This window comes from Platalea leucorodia (assembly GCF_965183815.1).
Source record: "Platalea leucorodia genome assembly, chromosome: 14".
In the NCBI taxonomy this organism is placed as follows: Eukaryota; Metazoa; Chordata; class Aves; order Pelecaniformes; family Threskiornithidae; genus Platalea; species Platalea leucorodia.
In genome coordinates, this window is record NC_138836.1 from 5,810,545 (window position 1) to 5,823,900 (window position 13,356).

General features: G+C 69.0%; 2 protein-coding genes across 2 annotated transcripts; one reads left to right on the top strand and one right to left on the bottom strand.

Annotated features, from left to right (window-relative positions):
- Positions 1-2,667: 2,667 nt before the first annotated feature.
- Positions 2,668-5,673, bottom strand: ACTG1 (actin gamma 1). The gene is made up of 6 exons (XM_082326842.1): positions 5,598-5,673; positions 5,098-5,230; positions 4,767-5,006; positions 4,010-4,448; positions 3,712-3,893; positions 2,668-3,619 (listed from the first exon to the last, which is right to left on the bottom strand). Exons 2-6 carry the CDS (start codon positions 5,218-5,220, stop codon positions 3,476-3,478), a joined length of 1,128 nt encoding a protein of 375 aa, XP_082182968.1. The 5' UTR covers positions 5,221-5,230; positions 5,598-5,673; the 3' UTR covers positions 2,668-3,475.
- Positions 5,674-9,940: 4,267 nt separating this feature from the next.
- FSCN2 (fascin actin-bundling protein 2, retinal) lies at positions 9,941-13,220 on the top strand (the record flags this gene model as incomplete). Its single annotated transcript, XM_082327062.1, has 5 exons — positions 9,941-10,763; positions 12,312-12,468; positions 12,560-12,681; positions 12,759-12,926; positions 13,015-13,220. The coding sequence occupies 5 exons, from the start codon at positions 9,941-9,943 to the stop codon at positions 13,218-13,220; spliced, it is 1,476 nt and encodes a 491-aa protein (XP_082183188.1).
- Positions 13,221-13,356: the final 136 nt, after the last annotated feature.

Consider the following 13,356-nt stretch of genomic DNA (forward strand, 5'->3'; position numbering starts at 1 on the left):
GCTGGGGGGGATGCAGGAGGGAGGAGGAGGAGGAGGGAGGAAGGGGCTGCAGGAACGATGCAGGAGAGGGGAGAGAGGCTGCGGGAGGGTGGAAGGAGGGTGCAGGCAGGATGCAGGCAGGAGGAGGCCGCCGATGGGGGAAGGGAGGCTGCGGGAGGGATGCAGGCAGGGTGCAGGAAGCTGCAGGAAGGAGGAAGCTGCAGGCAAGAGGGGTGCAGGCAGGAGGAAGCTGAGGGCAGTGCAGGCAGGAGGGATCCAGGCAGAAGGGTGCAGGCAGGACGGGTGCAAGCAGGAGGAATACAGGCAGGAGGAAGGTGCAGGCAGGAAAGTGCAGGCAGGAGGGATCCAGGCAGCAGGGTGCAGGCAGCAGGGTGCAGGCAGCAGGGGTACAGGCAGGAGGGTGCAGGCAGCGCTCCGGGCCCGTCCCCAGCAGCGGGGGGGGCGGGGAGAGCGGGCAGCGCGCTCCCACCCCACGTGGGCACAAACGGACAGGCAGAGCTCGCACGCCATTGGCCGCGCCGCAGCCAACCAGAGGGTGTCGGGATGCCAAACCCGTCGCCCATTGGCTGGCGGGGAGCCCTTTTGTTCTCACCACCCGGGGGCCGTTAACCCTTTCTCTCCCGCCGGCAGCTGCGGGGGGGGCGGGGTGGGATGAGGGGGGGGTTCCATGGGGGCGGGGGGAGGCAGCGGGGGATGGGGGGGCCCATGGGGGCGGGGGGGGGCCTTCTGCCCCCCCCCCCCCCGGGCCCGGGGCGCTCCGGACCCCCCCGCTCCCCCCGGGCCCCGCGGAGCTGAGACCGCGCAAACTCGCGTCGTGCGGCGGAGCGGCGGGGCCCTGCTGCCCCCTGGCGGCCGCCGCGGACCAGGGCACGACCGACGGACGGACAAACGGAGGGCAGGACGGACAGACGGACAAACGGAGGGCCGGGCTGGCGGGTGGGCGGCTGGGGAAAGGGAGGAGGCAGGTGGAGGCAGGGAGGGATGGACAGACGGACGGAGGTAAGGAGGCTGGACAGATTGGTGCAGGGATGGCTGGACAGACAGACGGACGCAGGGAGGGAGGGATGGAGAGAAGGAGGCGAGTGGCGAGATGGAAGGGTGGACAGACAGGACGGACAGATGGACGGGCAGCCAGGTGCAGGGAGGGACGGGCAGACAGATGGGCGCACAGAGGGCTGGACGGATGGACAGACAGACGGGCAGACAGCTGGGGGGTGCTGGGCGGGGGGTGCTGGCCAGTTGGCGAGCACAGGTGCCGCAGAGTGGGTGGCCCCCGGGGGACTCATCCTGCACCGGCCCCGGGGCCACGGCTCCGCTTCCCCTGCGCCACCAAACCCCGAGCCGGGGCCACGCAGTGCCCCCGGCACAGAGGCGACGGCGACGCCAGCCCCCAGCACTGCGGCCACTGCTCGCCCCCCCCGCCGTGCCACCCCACCGAGGGGCCGCGGCTCAGCCAGGACCCGGCCACGGCTGCCGCTCCGGGTGCCAAAGCAGCTCCGACGGCCTGGGCGCGGGCAAGGACAAACGGGGACGCTTTGGGGACAGCCGGGCAGTGGTGTCACCGAGGGACGCGCCGGGAGGCCGCCTGGGGCCATGTGGCGGGGAGCGACACGGCCCGGTGCAAGACAACACGCCGCGGTGCCGTGAAGCCGGCACAGCACCCCGAGGCTCACCACGCCGCGGTGCCGTGCAGCGCTCGCCAGCGAGCAGCAGGCCCTCGGTCACCCGCTCTCCTGGGGCCGCTGAGCGCGGGCAGGCGAGCGTGGATCCGCGCTAGCCCGTGGCCACCCCAAGCACCCTTATGGCTTCGACGCCGGCCGGGTGACACTGGAGCGGCTCCCACGCGCCACGATGGCCGCCAGGTGCCTCGGTCCTGCTTCGCACCGGTGAAGAGGAGGGGAGGAAGAGCGTGGGCCTGGCCCAAGGCGCCTGCGCAGGGGCTGGGCTGGTGGCAGCGTCCCCGGGGACCCGGCTGGGCAAGAGGAGCCCGGCCTCCGGTGAAGAACCGGCCTGGTCCTCCCGGCAGCCCGTGCCCGGCTGTGCCACACGGCCGATGGCCAGGGTCCGGCTGATGGCCGGGATCGGGCTCCAGCGCATCTCCCCGGCGTTTGGCGCGGCGCAGGACGGCGGTGAGCGGGGCTGTGCTCGCGGCAGGCCCGGCGAACGCCTAACTGCAGCGGTGCTGCCCGACCTTGGGTATTTAATTAATTAGGTTTCTCTCTCCCCTCAGAAATGAGAGCAGCGCCCGGCGGTGCCGCAGCCGAAACACCGGGCTCGGGGGGCTCGCTCCCGGCCCTGCTGGCAGGGCACGCTCCGGGCAGCTCCCCGGGGGTCCCCAGGTCCAGCGCAGGGGTGGGGGGTCCCACAGAGCCCAGCTGGAGCCCCCAGCAAGCTCTGCTCCAGCTCCACATGGGGCTGGGGTCTCCCGCACCGCACACCTCCACCCATGCAATCATGGCACTGGCCCAGCACCGCAGAGTCACCGCACTGGAGGCAGCACCAGGACCAGGCAAAGACCCAAGGCAGCGCCCATCCCCACCCTTCCAACACTTCCTTGGCCCCTAACCAGCGATTTTTAACCCTAAAGTGGTTCAATAGCACCATCACCTCCCAGTTGTCACCCACCGGGACCAGCCCCGGCCGCCCCACAGCACGCACAGCCCCCGGTAGAGTTTACTGCAGCGCTTTTTTTTTTATTTTCCTTACACAATGATGTGCTGTTGGGCATTACAATTTCTCAACTTTAGGATGACTTACAAATTTTGGTTTCCTACCGTCATGTGAGAACATTAAGGCAACGTACAAAAATCTTACATAAATTAAACGATGCATAAATTTACAGGTGTAAATGGAAAGTTTCAGCAACTCAAAAGTTGAGTAACTTCAGCCCCGTGATGGCGACTGGGATACGGGTGGGGAGGAGAATGAAGACTGGTTCGTAAGGCTCGGATGCGATATGTTTTTCCCAACCTTGCTAGAACGGCAGCGACAGAAGTGAATTCTCGATGGACTCCTACCAGCCTCTACAGGAAATCTGGAATACTCCACACTGGATGTACGGCAAGTCTGACTCCAAATACCCTGTACGCACCGGTCCCAGCCCGGGGCGCGGGGAGACGGGCCACTGTCAGTGTAGCGAGCTGCGGGAGCCCCGGTCAGGCGTGGGCTCCCCCTCGGCGGCGAGATGCCGCGCCAGCCCCGCGGCCGGGAGCGGATCGGTACAGGGTATTTCGCTCAGGCGTACACCGAGGGAACGGCTAACTCGAATAACAAGGTCAAATCAAGTGACAGCTCGACCATCCAGTGCTGACATTTGTCTAACATCAGGTAGAGACTTTCCAAGGGCAAGTTTCTTTTGAAAGAAGGCTTATTCCAGTTTTATGAGGCTAGCATGAGGTGTATAGATTTGCCTGGGCAAACATACACTAGTGAGACAACTCATGCAGCAGGCGCGGGGCGCCTGCCAGCAGTCCGTTTAGAAGCATTTACGGTGGACGATGGAGGGGCCGGACTCGTCGTACTCCTGCTTGCTGATCCACATCTGCTGGAAGGTGGATAGCGAGGCCAGGATGGAGCCGCCGATCCAGACGGAGTATTTGCGCTCGGGCGGGGCGATGATCTGCAAGAGGAGAGCAGCGGCAGCGGTCAGAGGGGCCCGGCCTTCTCCTGCCTCCCCCCGTGAGGCCCGGTGGCGAGGAACAGTTTGCTTACCTTGATCTTCATCGTGCTGGGCGCCAGGGCTGTGATCTCCTTCTGCATCCTGTCGGCGATGCCGGGGTACATGGTGGTGCCTCCGGACAGCACCGTGTTGGCGTACAGGTCCTTCCTGATGTCCACGTCACACTTCATGATGGAGTTGAAAGTGGTCTCGTGAATGCCGCAAGACTCCATGCCTGGGGAGAGAAAAAGAGTTGCCAGACCATGAGTAGTCGCACAGCGCCTCATTTTGGTCACCCCAGCCCCGCAGCAGGGAGGCAACCCCCGCGGTACCACGCTGGCCCACACGTACCCAGGAAGGAGGGCTGGAAGAGGGCTTCTGGACACCTGAACCTCTCGTTGCCAATGGTGATCACCTGGCCATCGGGCAGCTCGTAGCTCTTCTCCAGGGAGGAGGAAGAGGCAGCGGTGGCCATCTCCTGCTCGAAGTCCAGGGCGACGTAGCACAGCTTTTCCTTAATGTCACGGACAATTTCCCTTTCGGCTGTGGTGGTGAAGCTGTAGCCTCTTTCTGTCAGGATCTTCATGAGGTAGTCTGTCAGGTCACGGCCAGCCAAGTCCAGGCGCAGGATGGCGTGGGGCAGAGCATAACCCTCGTAGATGGGCACAGTGTGGGTGACACCGTCCCCGGAGTCCATAACAATACCAGTGGTACGACCGGAGGCGTACAGGGACAGCACGGCCTGGATAGCCACGTACATGGCCGGGGTGTTGAAGGTCTCAAACATGATCTGCAAGAGAAAAAAAAAAAAAGAAATAAATCAATTAGCGCCCAAGTAATGAGCTGGGTCACTCGCACCCGTGTTAGAACACACATGCTGACATGCAGAAAAAAACAACAGTGTGTGAAGGAAAAGGCAAAGAATGCAGGCAGAAACACAAATGAAAGAAACCTGAGGCGTCAGGGAAGAAATGCCAGGAGTACAGAACCCTGAAGATGTCGGGAGAGAAAAAAAAACAAAACAAACTCAGGTTTAAGATGCCATAACGAAAGGAGGTTTGTGAATAGGATGGAGAGCGAGGGGCGGCCACCAGGCGAGGGACGGTACCTGCGTCATCTTCTCTCTGTTGGCCTTGGGGTTGAGGGGAGCCTCTGTGAGCAGCACGGGGTGCTCCTCGGGGGCCACGCGCAGCTCGTTGTAGAAGGTGTGGTGCCAGATTTTCTCCATGTCATCCCAGTTGGTGACGATGCCGTGCTCGATGGGGTACTTCAGGGTGAGGATCCCCCTCTTGCTCTGGGCCTCGTCCCCCACGTAGCTGTCCTTCTGCCCCATGCCCACCATCACGCCCTGGGAAGCCGAAGCTGAGTCAGCGCCCGCCCGGCGGCGGCAGCACCGCCCCGGCCCGCCCTCCCCTCCCCTCCTCTCCCCTCCCGCCTACCTGGTGCCGGGGGCGACCGACGATGGAGGGGAAAACGGCGCGGGGGGCGTCGTCCCCGGCGAAGCCGGCCTTGCACATGCCGGAGCCGTTGTCGATGACGAGGGCGGCGATCTCCTCTTCCATGGCGGAGGCTCTGCGGCGGAGGGGGCGGCCCGGTCAGCGCAGCCGCCTCGGGAGGCCGCGCTGGCGGCGGACCCCGTCCCGTCCCGTCCCGTCCCCCCCCCCCATTCCCGCCCCTCGCCGTTTGAATCTCCCGCGCCCTGACGTCACCCGCCGCCTCCGCCAATCACGCCGCGCACCCCCCCCCCCACCGGCCCGTTCAAACGGGCGAGACCATTCCACCACAGCGGGGGGGGGTGGGGGTGGGAAGGGGGAGAAACACGGCCACAGCCCAGCTCAGAGCCGGCCGGGACGGAGCCCCCCACCCCTCGGGGACTGCAGGGCAAAGGGGCGGCAGGGGCGCCGGCCACGCCCCACGGCCGCCAGTGCCGTACCGGTACCTGTGCGGGGGAAGCTGCTCTCGGCGCTGAGGAGACGCTGCCGCCTGGTCCGCTGCCGCCGGCTGAGTGAGGCCGTCCAGCTGCCAGCCCCGCGCTTTTATACCCAGGGGGCGACGGCCCCGCCCACCCGGCCGAGAACATCGCCATATATGGAGATCTTTCAGAAACACGCGTTCTTATTGGTTGGCTCCGTCCCGGCCACGTGGGGTGGCTGCCGGGCTGCCCCCGCCCCGCGGCACCCCGGAACCTGCATAGGGCGGGGGGGGGGGGGGGGGGGCGGCGACCCCCGGCCCCGGCGGGGACCCCCCGGCCGCGACCCCCCGGCGGCACCGGGCACCCCCCCCGCGCCGAGCACCGGGCGCCCCCGCCCCGCTTCTCCTCCGGTAGCGCCGGGCCCCCCCGCGGGCCTGCGCCGGGCCTGGCCCCGCACCCCGAAGGTGGCACCGCACCCCCCGCCCCGGGCAGCATCGGGCACCCCCCCGCCGCCCCGGGCAGCACGTGCCCAGCCGCCGGCAGCACGTGCACCCCTCGGGCAGCACGCACACCCCACCCGCTCGCTGTGTGCACCCCTGGCCAGCGCCGGGAACCCCCACCCGCTGCACCGGGCACCCACCCGCGGCACCGCGCACGCCGGCACCCCCGGTGCCCACCGCCCCGCTGGCGGCACCGCCCAGGCCGCGGGCAGCGCCGGGCGCCCCGGCTCGCCGCCGGCTGCACCCCAAACTCTGCCCGTCGCCCCCCCGTAGGTAGCACCGCGTACCCTATAGGTAATGCACCGTGTGCCGGCGCGGGCGCCCCGCGGCTGCGAGCACCCCCTGACCATCCGTGCTCCTGCCGGCGCCGGTAGGCCGGCCATGCCTCGGGCGCAGCACCCCGCAGGCAGCACCTGCACCCCGCAGGCAGCACCCAGCACCCTGGCAGCACCCATCCACCCGCAGCACCCTGCGGGCAGCGCCGGGCACCCTAAAACGCTCTGCCTCGGCTCCAGTGCTGCCGCGCACCCGCTGACGGTGCTGGTGATGCCCCTCAGACGGTGCTGTGTGCCCCACGGACGGCGCCCTGCCCAAGGACGGCATCCCCCATGGGCACCCCCCGCCGCACCCAGCTGGCACCCCGGCTCCAGCAGCCCCTGCCCGCCTGGGGCCCTCCTGGCGTCTGAGCCCCCCTGCTTCATCAGGGGGTGCCGCGGGCTGCATGCCCCACAACTGCTGCTGGGTGTCATGGGCATGGCTTGCACCAGCATGCTGTGCTGGAGACCCATGTGCCGTGCCGGACACCCCTGCGCCGTGCTGGACAGCCCCATGCTACACCGGAGCCCCCTGCGCTGTGGTGACAGCCCCTGTGCCCGCTGTCCTGCTCGGCTCCCGCGCCCCCAGCGCCTCTGCGCCGGTCAGGTGCATGGAGGTGGCAGCTGCCGGCCTCGCCATCGCCGGCGTCTGTGCCAGGAGCAGCCGGCGGCAGAAGCTCGCTGTCTTCCGAGGGATTCCCAGCACCGCTCGGAGACGAAACGCCGCAGGCTCAGGCCTTCCCTGGCAGGCCCTGGTGCCGCCGGCGGCTGAGCCTGAACGGGCGTTGTGGAGGGGCGTCAGCGGTGTGGCGGGAGCAGACCAGGGGTGCCGGGGCGTGGGGCAGGGCGATGCCGGCGCTGGGTGGGTGGCAGGGGGACGGGATGGGATGGGGGGTCCTGCACAGGTCCCGGTACGGCTTGAGGGGTCTCACATCCCCGTGCCAGCGCCGAGCGGGCGGCCTGGCCCTGCGTCCCTGTGGGCCACAGGGGGCTCGGGCCGGTGGCCGGGTGGGCACCGGCACCTCGGACTGGGGGTACGGCTCAGGGGGGCTGCGCAGGCGCCAGCCGCATCCCGCGGCTCCCCATCTCCCATCCCGGGGCGCGGGGACCGGCCGGAGCCCCGGTGCGGGCCCCTGCCCGTGACTCAGGACCCCCTCCCGGGGGCCACGGACGCTGGGGGGGGGGCTCCCGGGCAGGAGGCACCGGGGGGCGAATGCGATGCCGGGGGCTCCGGGGGGGGGCCCGGGGCGGTGCCGGCTCCCGGTGCCGGCGCTTCCTCCTGCCCAAACAAGGCAGCCCCGGTGAGTAAGGGCCGGGCAGGGCCGGGCAGCGCCGGGGCGGCCCCGGGGGTGCCCCCGCCACGCGGGGCGGGCGCAGGCAGCGCGTCCCGGCCGTATTAGGAGCGATCGGGCCCGGTGGCAGCGGGACGCCCGGCCCCGACACCGCCCTGCGCCGCCGCGGGGACCTTGGCCCGGGCCGGGAGAGGAGGAGGAGGAGGAGGAAGGCGCCGCGCCCCGCCCCGGCCCGGCCCGTGGCGGCGGCGATGCGGGTGTGTCCCGGTCCCCCCCCCCCCGCCGCCTGTGCGCAGCCTCCGTCGCCGCGGTGACACACAGTCATCGTCCCCTCCCGTCGCCGTGGCGACGGCCGGGTGTTGGCGCGGGGAGGGGTGATGATGGGGTGACGGGGTGGGGTCCCCAGGGGGATGCGGCCGGGCACCGCCACCCCGCTGCCCCTCCCGACCCCGACCCCAGCCCTGACGCCCCGGAGCCCCCCACCCACCAGGGCTGGGACCGCGCTGCCTTGAGGCTGGGGGCTGCGGGACCCCCCCGGCCGGGCAGCCCAGCACCCCCCACCCCTCCCGGGAAGGGATGGGAACCGGGGGGGGGGGGGGTCACCCACCCCGCTCCCCTGCAATGTCACGAGCACGTCGGGTCTCAGAAGCCGCCCCACCGGGGAGCGAGGCGGGGAGGGGTCCGGCTGTCCCCAAGCCGGGGGGACGCAGGGACGGGCTGCGGCTGTGGGGCAGGGCCCAGGCGGGCCCCCCCCGATGGGAACCTGACCCCCGCCGGGGGGGCTGGGGGAGCCGGCACCTATAAATGCAGCTCCCGGCTGCTCTGCCAGGCAGGTGCCGGTGTGCACCCGCCGAGAGCCGGCGCTGCCGCCCTGCCAGGCCCCGGGGAGCCCACGTCCCCCCCAGCCCCTGCAGGACCCTGACCCACTTATCCCCGTCCCCCCAGCCCGAAAGCCGACCCGTATCCGTTTCGGCGTGGGTCGGTTACACCGCGCCAGGCAGCGCAGCCGTGGCTCGGGTAACGCAGCGGCTGGGGGGCCATGGCAACCCCCGGCGCGGTAAGAGAGAGCCCGGCCATGAAAAAGTCATGAGGCAACCAATCCCCGGGACCTATTTTCGGGAACAATAACTGGGCATTGCGCTGACACCGGAGCCGCGAGGCCAGCGGGAAGGCGGCAGCGGGAGCCATCGCGGCCGGGGCCTCGCTGCGGCACAGCGGCATCACCGGTGCACGGCCGGTCCCCGGCACAGGGGCTGGCAGCGGGTGTCTGAGCGCTTTGGGGTGCAGGTGGCGGCAGGGCCCGGTGCCAGCGCAGAGCCCATCCCTGCCCGTCCCCAAGTCCCTGTGGTGGAGCATGGCCAAGGCCGGGGGTCCCTGCGGCTGTGCCTGCCCCGGCTGGGGAATCCCGGCTGGGTTGGGGGGAAGGTGCCTACAAGGCAGGAGTGGGGACTGTCCCCTGCACCCCTGTCCCCTCTTGTCCCCTGCCAAGGCAGCACACCCATACTGCTGTCATGAGCTTCAGGCGGTCTCAGCCCCATGGAACCGAGGACCCTGCACTCCGGGTGATGGGGGGTCCCAGCCATCGCCCCAGTGGACCGGGGTGGGAGGGTGGCCACGACCTCGATCCACAGCGGCAGGAGGGATTTGGGGCCACAGGACAGATGGAGGCCAAGGGCCCCAAAGCAGGATAAAAGGTTTAAACTAATCAAAATGCCTGGCTAATTGGTAAGGCGCTTAGGGGCTGGCTGGGAGGCAGCGCGGCTGGAGGTGACCTGCTGCTGAATCAGAGGGGCCGGTAACCTTAGCCCGCCGGGAACGCATACGCTGGCCGGATCAGGTTCCCACCCAAGTTTTCCACCCGCGGCTCCGCGGCGGGACGGGCGAGAGCCGGGGCTGCGGTGACGGAGGGCGGCCGTGCACCCCGAGGAGCCGGCTGGGCGCTGCTGCAGTCCCCCGTCGCCCGGGATCTCGGCGAAAGCCCCGCTGTAGGTTACGGCTGCCCCGGTGGCCGCCACAATCTGTCCGGACTTTGTAATCCTACCTGCGGCTAATTAAACGGGCTGTGGCCCCCAGCCCACCCCCGGCACCCCCCCGCTGTGCCGCGCCGTGCCGAGCCGCCCCGCGGGGCCAGTGTGGCAGCGGCACCGGGGCAGTGCAGACGTCCCCGTGGGTGTGCAGCCGGCCGGCCCTGCCGCGACGCCCGGGCTCGGTAGGGCCGGGGAGCCCCCGCCAGCCCCCCGGGGGCCGCCCTGCGCCAGCGGAAGATGCCAACAAATGGGATCCACCAGGTCCTGAAGATCCAGTTTGGGTTGATCAACTGCGAGAGCCGGTACCTGACGGCAGAGAGCTTCGGCTACAAGGTGAACGCCTCGGCGCCCAGCCTGAAGCGCAAGCAGATCTGGACGCTGGAGCAGGATGAAGCCGACAGCTCCGTCGTCTTCCTCAAGAGCCACCTGGGCCGGTACCTGGGTGCCGACAAGGACGGGAAGGTGCGGTGCGAGGCCGAGCAGCCGGGCCGGGATGAACGCTTCAGCATCATCACCCAGTCGGACGGACGCTGGGCGCTGCAGTCGGCCCCGCACCGGCGTTTCTTCGGGGGCCGGGAGGATCGGCTCTCCTGCTTCGCCCCCAGCGTGACGGAGGGCGAGCTCTGGACCGTGCACTTGGCCATGCACCCCCAGGCCAACCTGCTGAGCGTCAGCCGCCGCCGCTACGCCCACCTCAGCGCCCACGAGGACGAAATCGCCACTGACAGCAACCTGCCCTGGGGGGTGGACGCCCTCATCACCCTCTGCTTCCAGGACAAGAAGTACAGCCTGCGCACCGCCGACGAGCGCTACCTGCGCTGCGACGGCACGCTGGTGCCCGAGCCCGGCGCCCGCACCGGCTACACCCTCGAGTTCAAGGCGGGCAAGTTGGCTTTTAAGGACTGCGACGGCAAATACCTGGCACCCACGGGGCCCACTGGCACCCTCAAGTCCGGCCGCAGCTCCAAGCCGGGCAAAGACGAACTCTTCGATCTGGAGGAGAGCCACCCCCAGGTGGTCTTCACGGCGGCCAACGGCAGATACGTCTCCATACGGCAGGGTAAGGGCTGCCCGCACCCCGCTGCCTGCTCCCTGCCCGTCTGGGGAGCCTCGGCTGCCCCAAGGGGATCCCTGGGGATCGGCTCAGCCGAAAGCACCCCCAGCCACGAAGGGCTCTGTGGGAGCACCCCTGGGACCCTTGCCGCGGGAGGAGACCCTACAATAACAACAACGGGAGGCTGCGGCCCGTGGGGCCAGGGTGGGAGCAGCAGTGGGGCTGCGCGGGGCTCTGGGGGTGTGTATAGGGGTGCGTATAGGGGTGTGTGTGTGGGGGGGCTCCATGGGGGTGTATAGGGGGGTGTGTACGGGGCTCCGTGGGTGCGTATAGGGGTGTGTGTGTATGTACGGGGCTCTGTGGGTGTGTATAGGGGTGTGTATAGGGGTGTGTGCATGTGTGCGGGGCTCCGTGGGTGTGTATAGGGGGTGTGTGTGTGTGCAAGGCTCCATGGATGCATATGGGGGGTGTGTGTGTGTATGGGGCTCCGTGGGTGTGTATAGGGGTGTGTATAGGGTGTGTGTGTGTGTGCAAGGCTCCATGGATGCATATGGGGGGGGTGTGTGTGTGTACGGGGCTCCGTGGGTGTGTATAGGGGTGTGTATAGGGGTGTGTGTGTGTACGGGGCTCCGTGGGTGCGTATAGGGGCGTGTATAGGGGTGTGTGCGTGTGTGTGGGGCTCCGTGGGTGCATATAGGGGTGCGTGTGTGTGCGCGAGGCTCCGTGGGTGTGTGCATACACATGCGTGTGTGTGGGCAGGGCTCCGTGCAGCGCCTGCAGGTGCGTGCATTTGCGTGCGCAGCCCATATGTGTTTGTGCACGGACGATGCTGCGCGTGCACACGTGTGCACAGCTCCGTGCAGCCCATACGTGTGTGCGCACGCGTGCAGGGCTCTTCCCAGCATGGTGCGTGCACGCGTGTTTGTGTGTGCACAGCTCCGCAGCGCTGCGCGCCTGCACGTACGCGTAGGGCTCAGCTCAGCGCCGCGGACAGGCGCGGGACGGCGGTGCCACGCGTGTGCAGGGCTCTGCGCAGCCGTGGGGGTACGTCTGGTTGCTTGCACACGCAGCTCTGTGCGTGCCCTGTGCGTGGGGCTGAGCCTGGCAGCCCAGGGCAGGCAGCTGCAGGCAGGAGAGGCTGGGCAGAGCCGTGCCAACAGCCAGACTCCGCGGCAGGGAGCCGGGCACGGGCTCTTGGATGCGACCACAGCCTCCAGAGCCCGTAGGGTCCCCGAGGGCCCCGGCTCACCCGGGCAGCGGTGGCTGTGCCGTGCCCCCGCTGGCCGAACCAGCACCGGGAGCACGCCTGCCCCTGTGCCAAGCAGCTTAGGGCCGGGTGACGGTGGCGGGCAGGCTATAAATAGGGGGTTTGTGCGCCGCGGCACTAACCAGATGGACGCAGCAGCAATCAGATTAACCAGCTCAATTAGCACGATTGTTCGCAGAAGGATTTACCGCTGCCGGGGAGGGGCCGGGGGAGGGAAAGCGCAGCCGCGGCTCATCGGCGCACATGGCCGGAGCGGGGCCGGTGCTGACGGCCGCTCCCACCCGCAGGCGTCAACGTCTCGGCGAACCAGGACGAGGAGCTGAACCACGAGACCTTCCAGCTCCAGATCGACCGCGACACCAACAAGTGCAGCCTGCATACCAACACCGGCAGCTACTGGACCCTCGTGGCCCACGGGGGCATCCAGGCCGTGGCCACTGAAGTGTGAGTGCGGCCGTGCCGCGGCGTGGGGCTGCGGGGAAAGGGGTCTGGGGGGGACAGGCTGCCCCGGCTCACGCTCTCCCTCCGCCGCCAGCGCTGCCAACACCATGTTTGACATCGAGTGGCGTGGGCGGCGGGTGGCCCTGCGTGCCAGCAACGGCCGGTACGTCTGCACCAAGAGGAACGGGCAGCTGGCGGCTGTCAGCGACGCCGTGGGTAAGTGCCAGGGGCAGGCGGGGGGTCCCGGCGTTGGCCCCCCACCCTGGGGTGCTCAGGGTGAGGCTCCTGTGCAGGGGAGGATGAGGAATTCACCCTGAAGCTGATCAACCGCCCGATGCTGGTGCTGCGGGGCGAGCACGGCTTCGTCTGCTACCACCGCGGCTCCAACCTGCTCGACTCCAACCGCTCCGTCTACGACGTCTTCCACATCAGCTTCAGCGATGGCGCCTACCAGATCCGAGGTGGGTGACGTGGTGGGGGGCTACCAGGGCGGGGGGCTACCAGGGGTCCGGCTGGACCTTGCTGATGGCCCCTGGGGACTCTCCACAGGCCAGGGGGGCAAGTTCTGGTACGTGGCAAGCAGCGGGTCGGTGTGCAGCGACGGGGACCTATCCGAGGATTTCTTCTTCGAGTTCCGGGAGCGGGGACGCGTCGCCATCAAAGGGAAGAACGGCCGGTACCTGCGCGGGGACCCGGCCGGCACCCTGCGTGCCGACAGCGAGTCCGTGCTGCGGGCCACGCTCTGGGAGTACTGACCCAACTGGCGCCGGCCCCCCTGCCGCGGCGTCCCCCAGCCCACCCCGCTCGCCGGCGGGCCGGGGGCACTAGCTTGTCCCCAGGCAAAGGATGGCGGTGGGGCCGGTGGCGGCACCATCCATGGCAACTGTGTCG

Bases quoted from the DNA above. Each gene is read 5' to 3' on its own strand.
- ACTG1 (XM_082326842.1), bottom strand. From the start codon at position 5,220: ATGGAAGAGGAGATCGCCGCCCTCGTCATCGACAACGGCTCCGGCATG. The intron at 4,449-4,766 runs GTACCGTCCCTC...TTTCTCTTGCAG, and splicing joins ACAGAGAGAAGATGACGCAG to ATCATGTTTGAGACCTTCAA. The intron at 3,620-3,711 runs GTAAGCAAACTG...CTCCTCTTGCAG, and splicing joins CCAGCACGATGAAGATCAAG to ATCATCGCCCCGCCCGAGCG.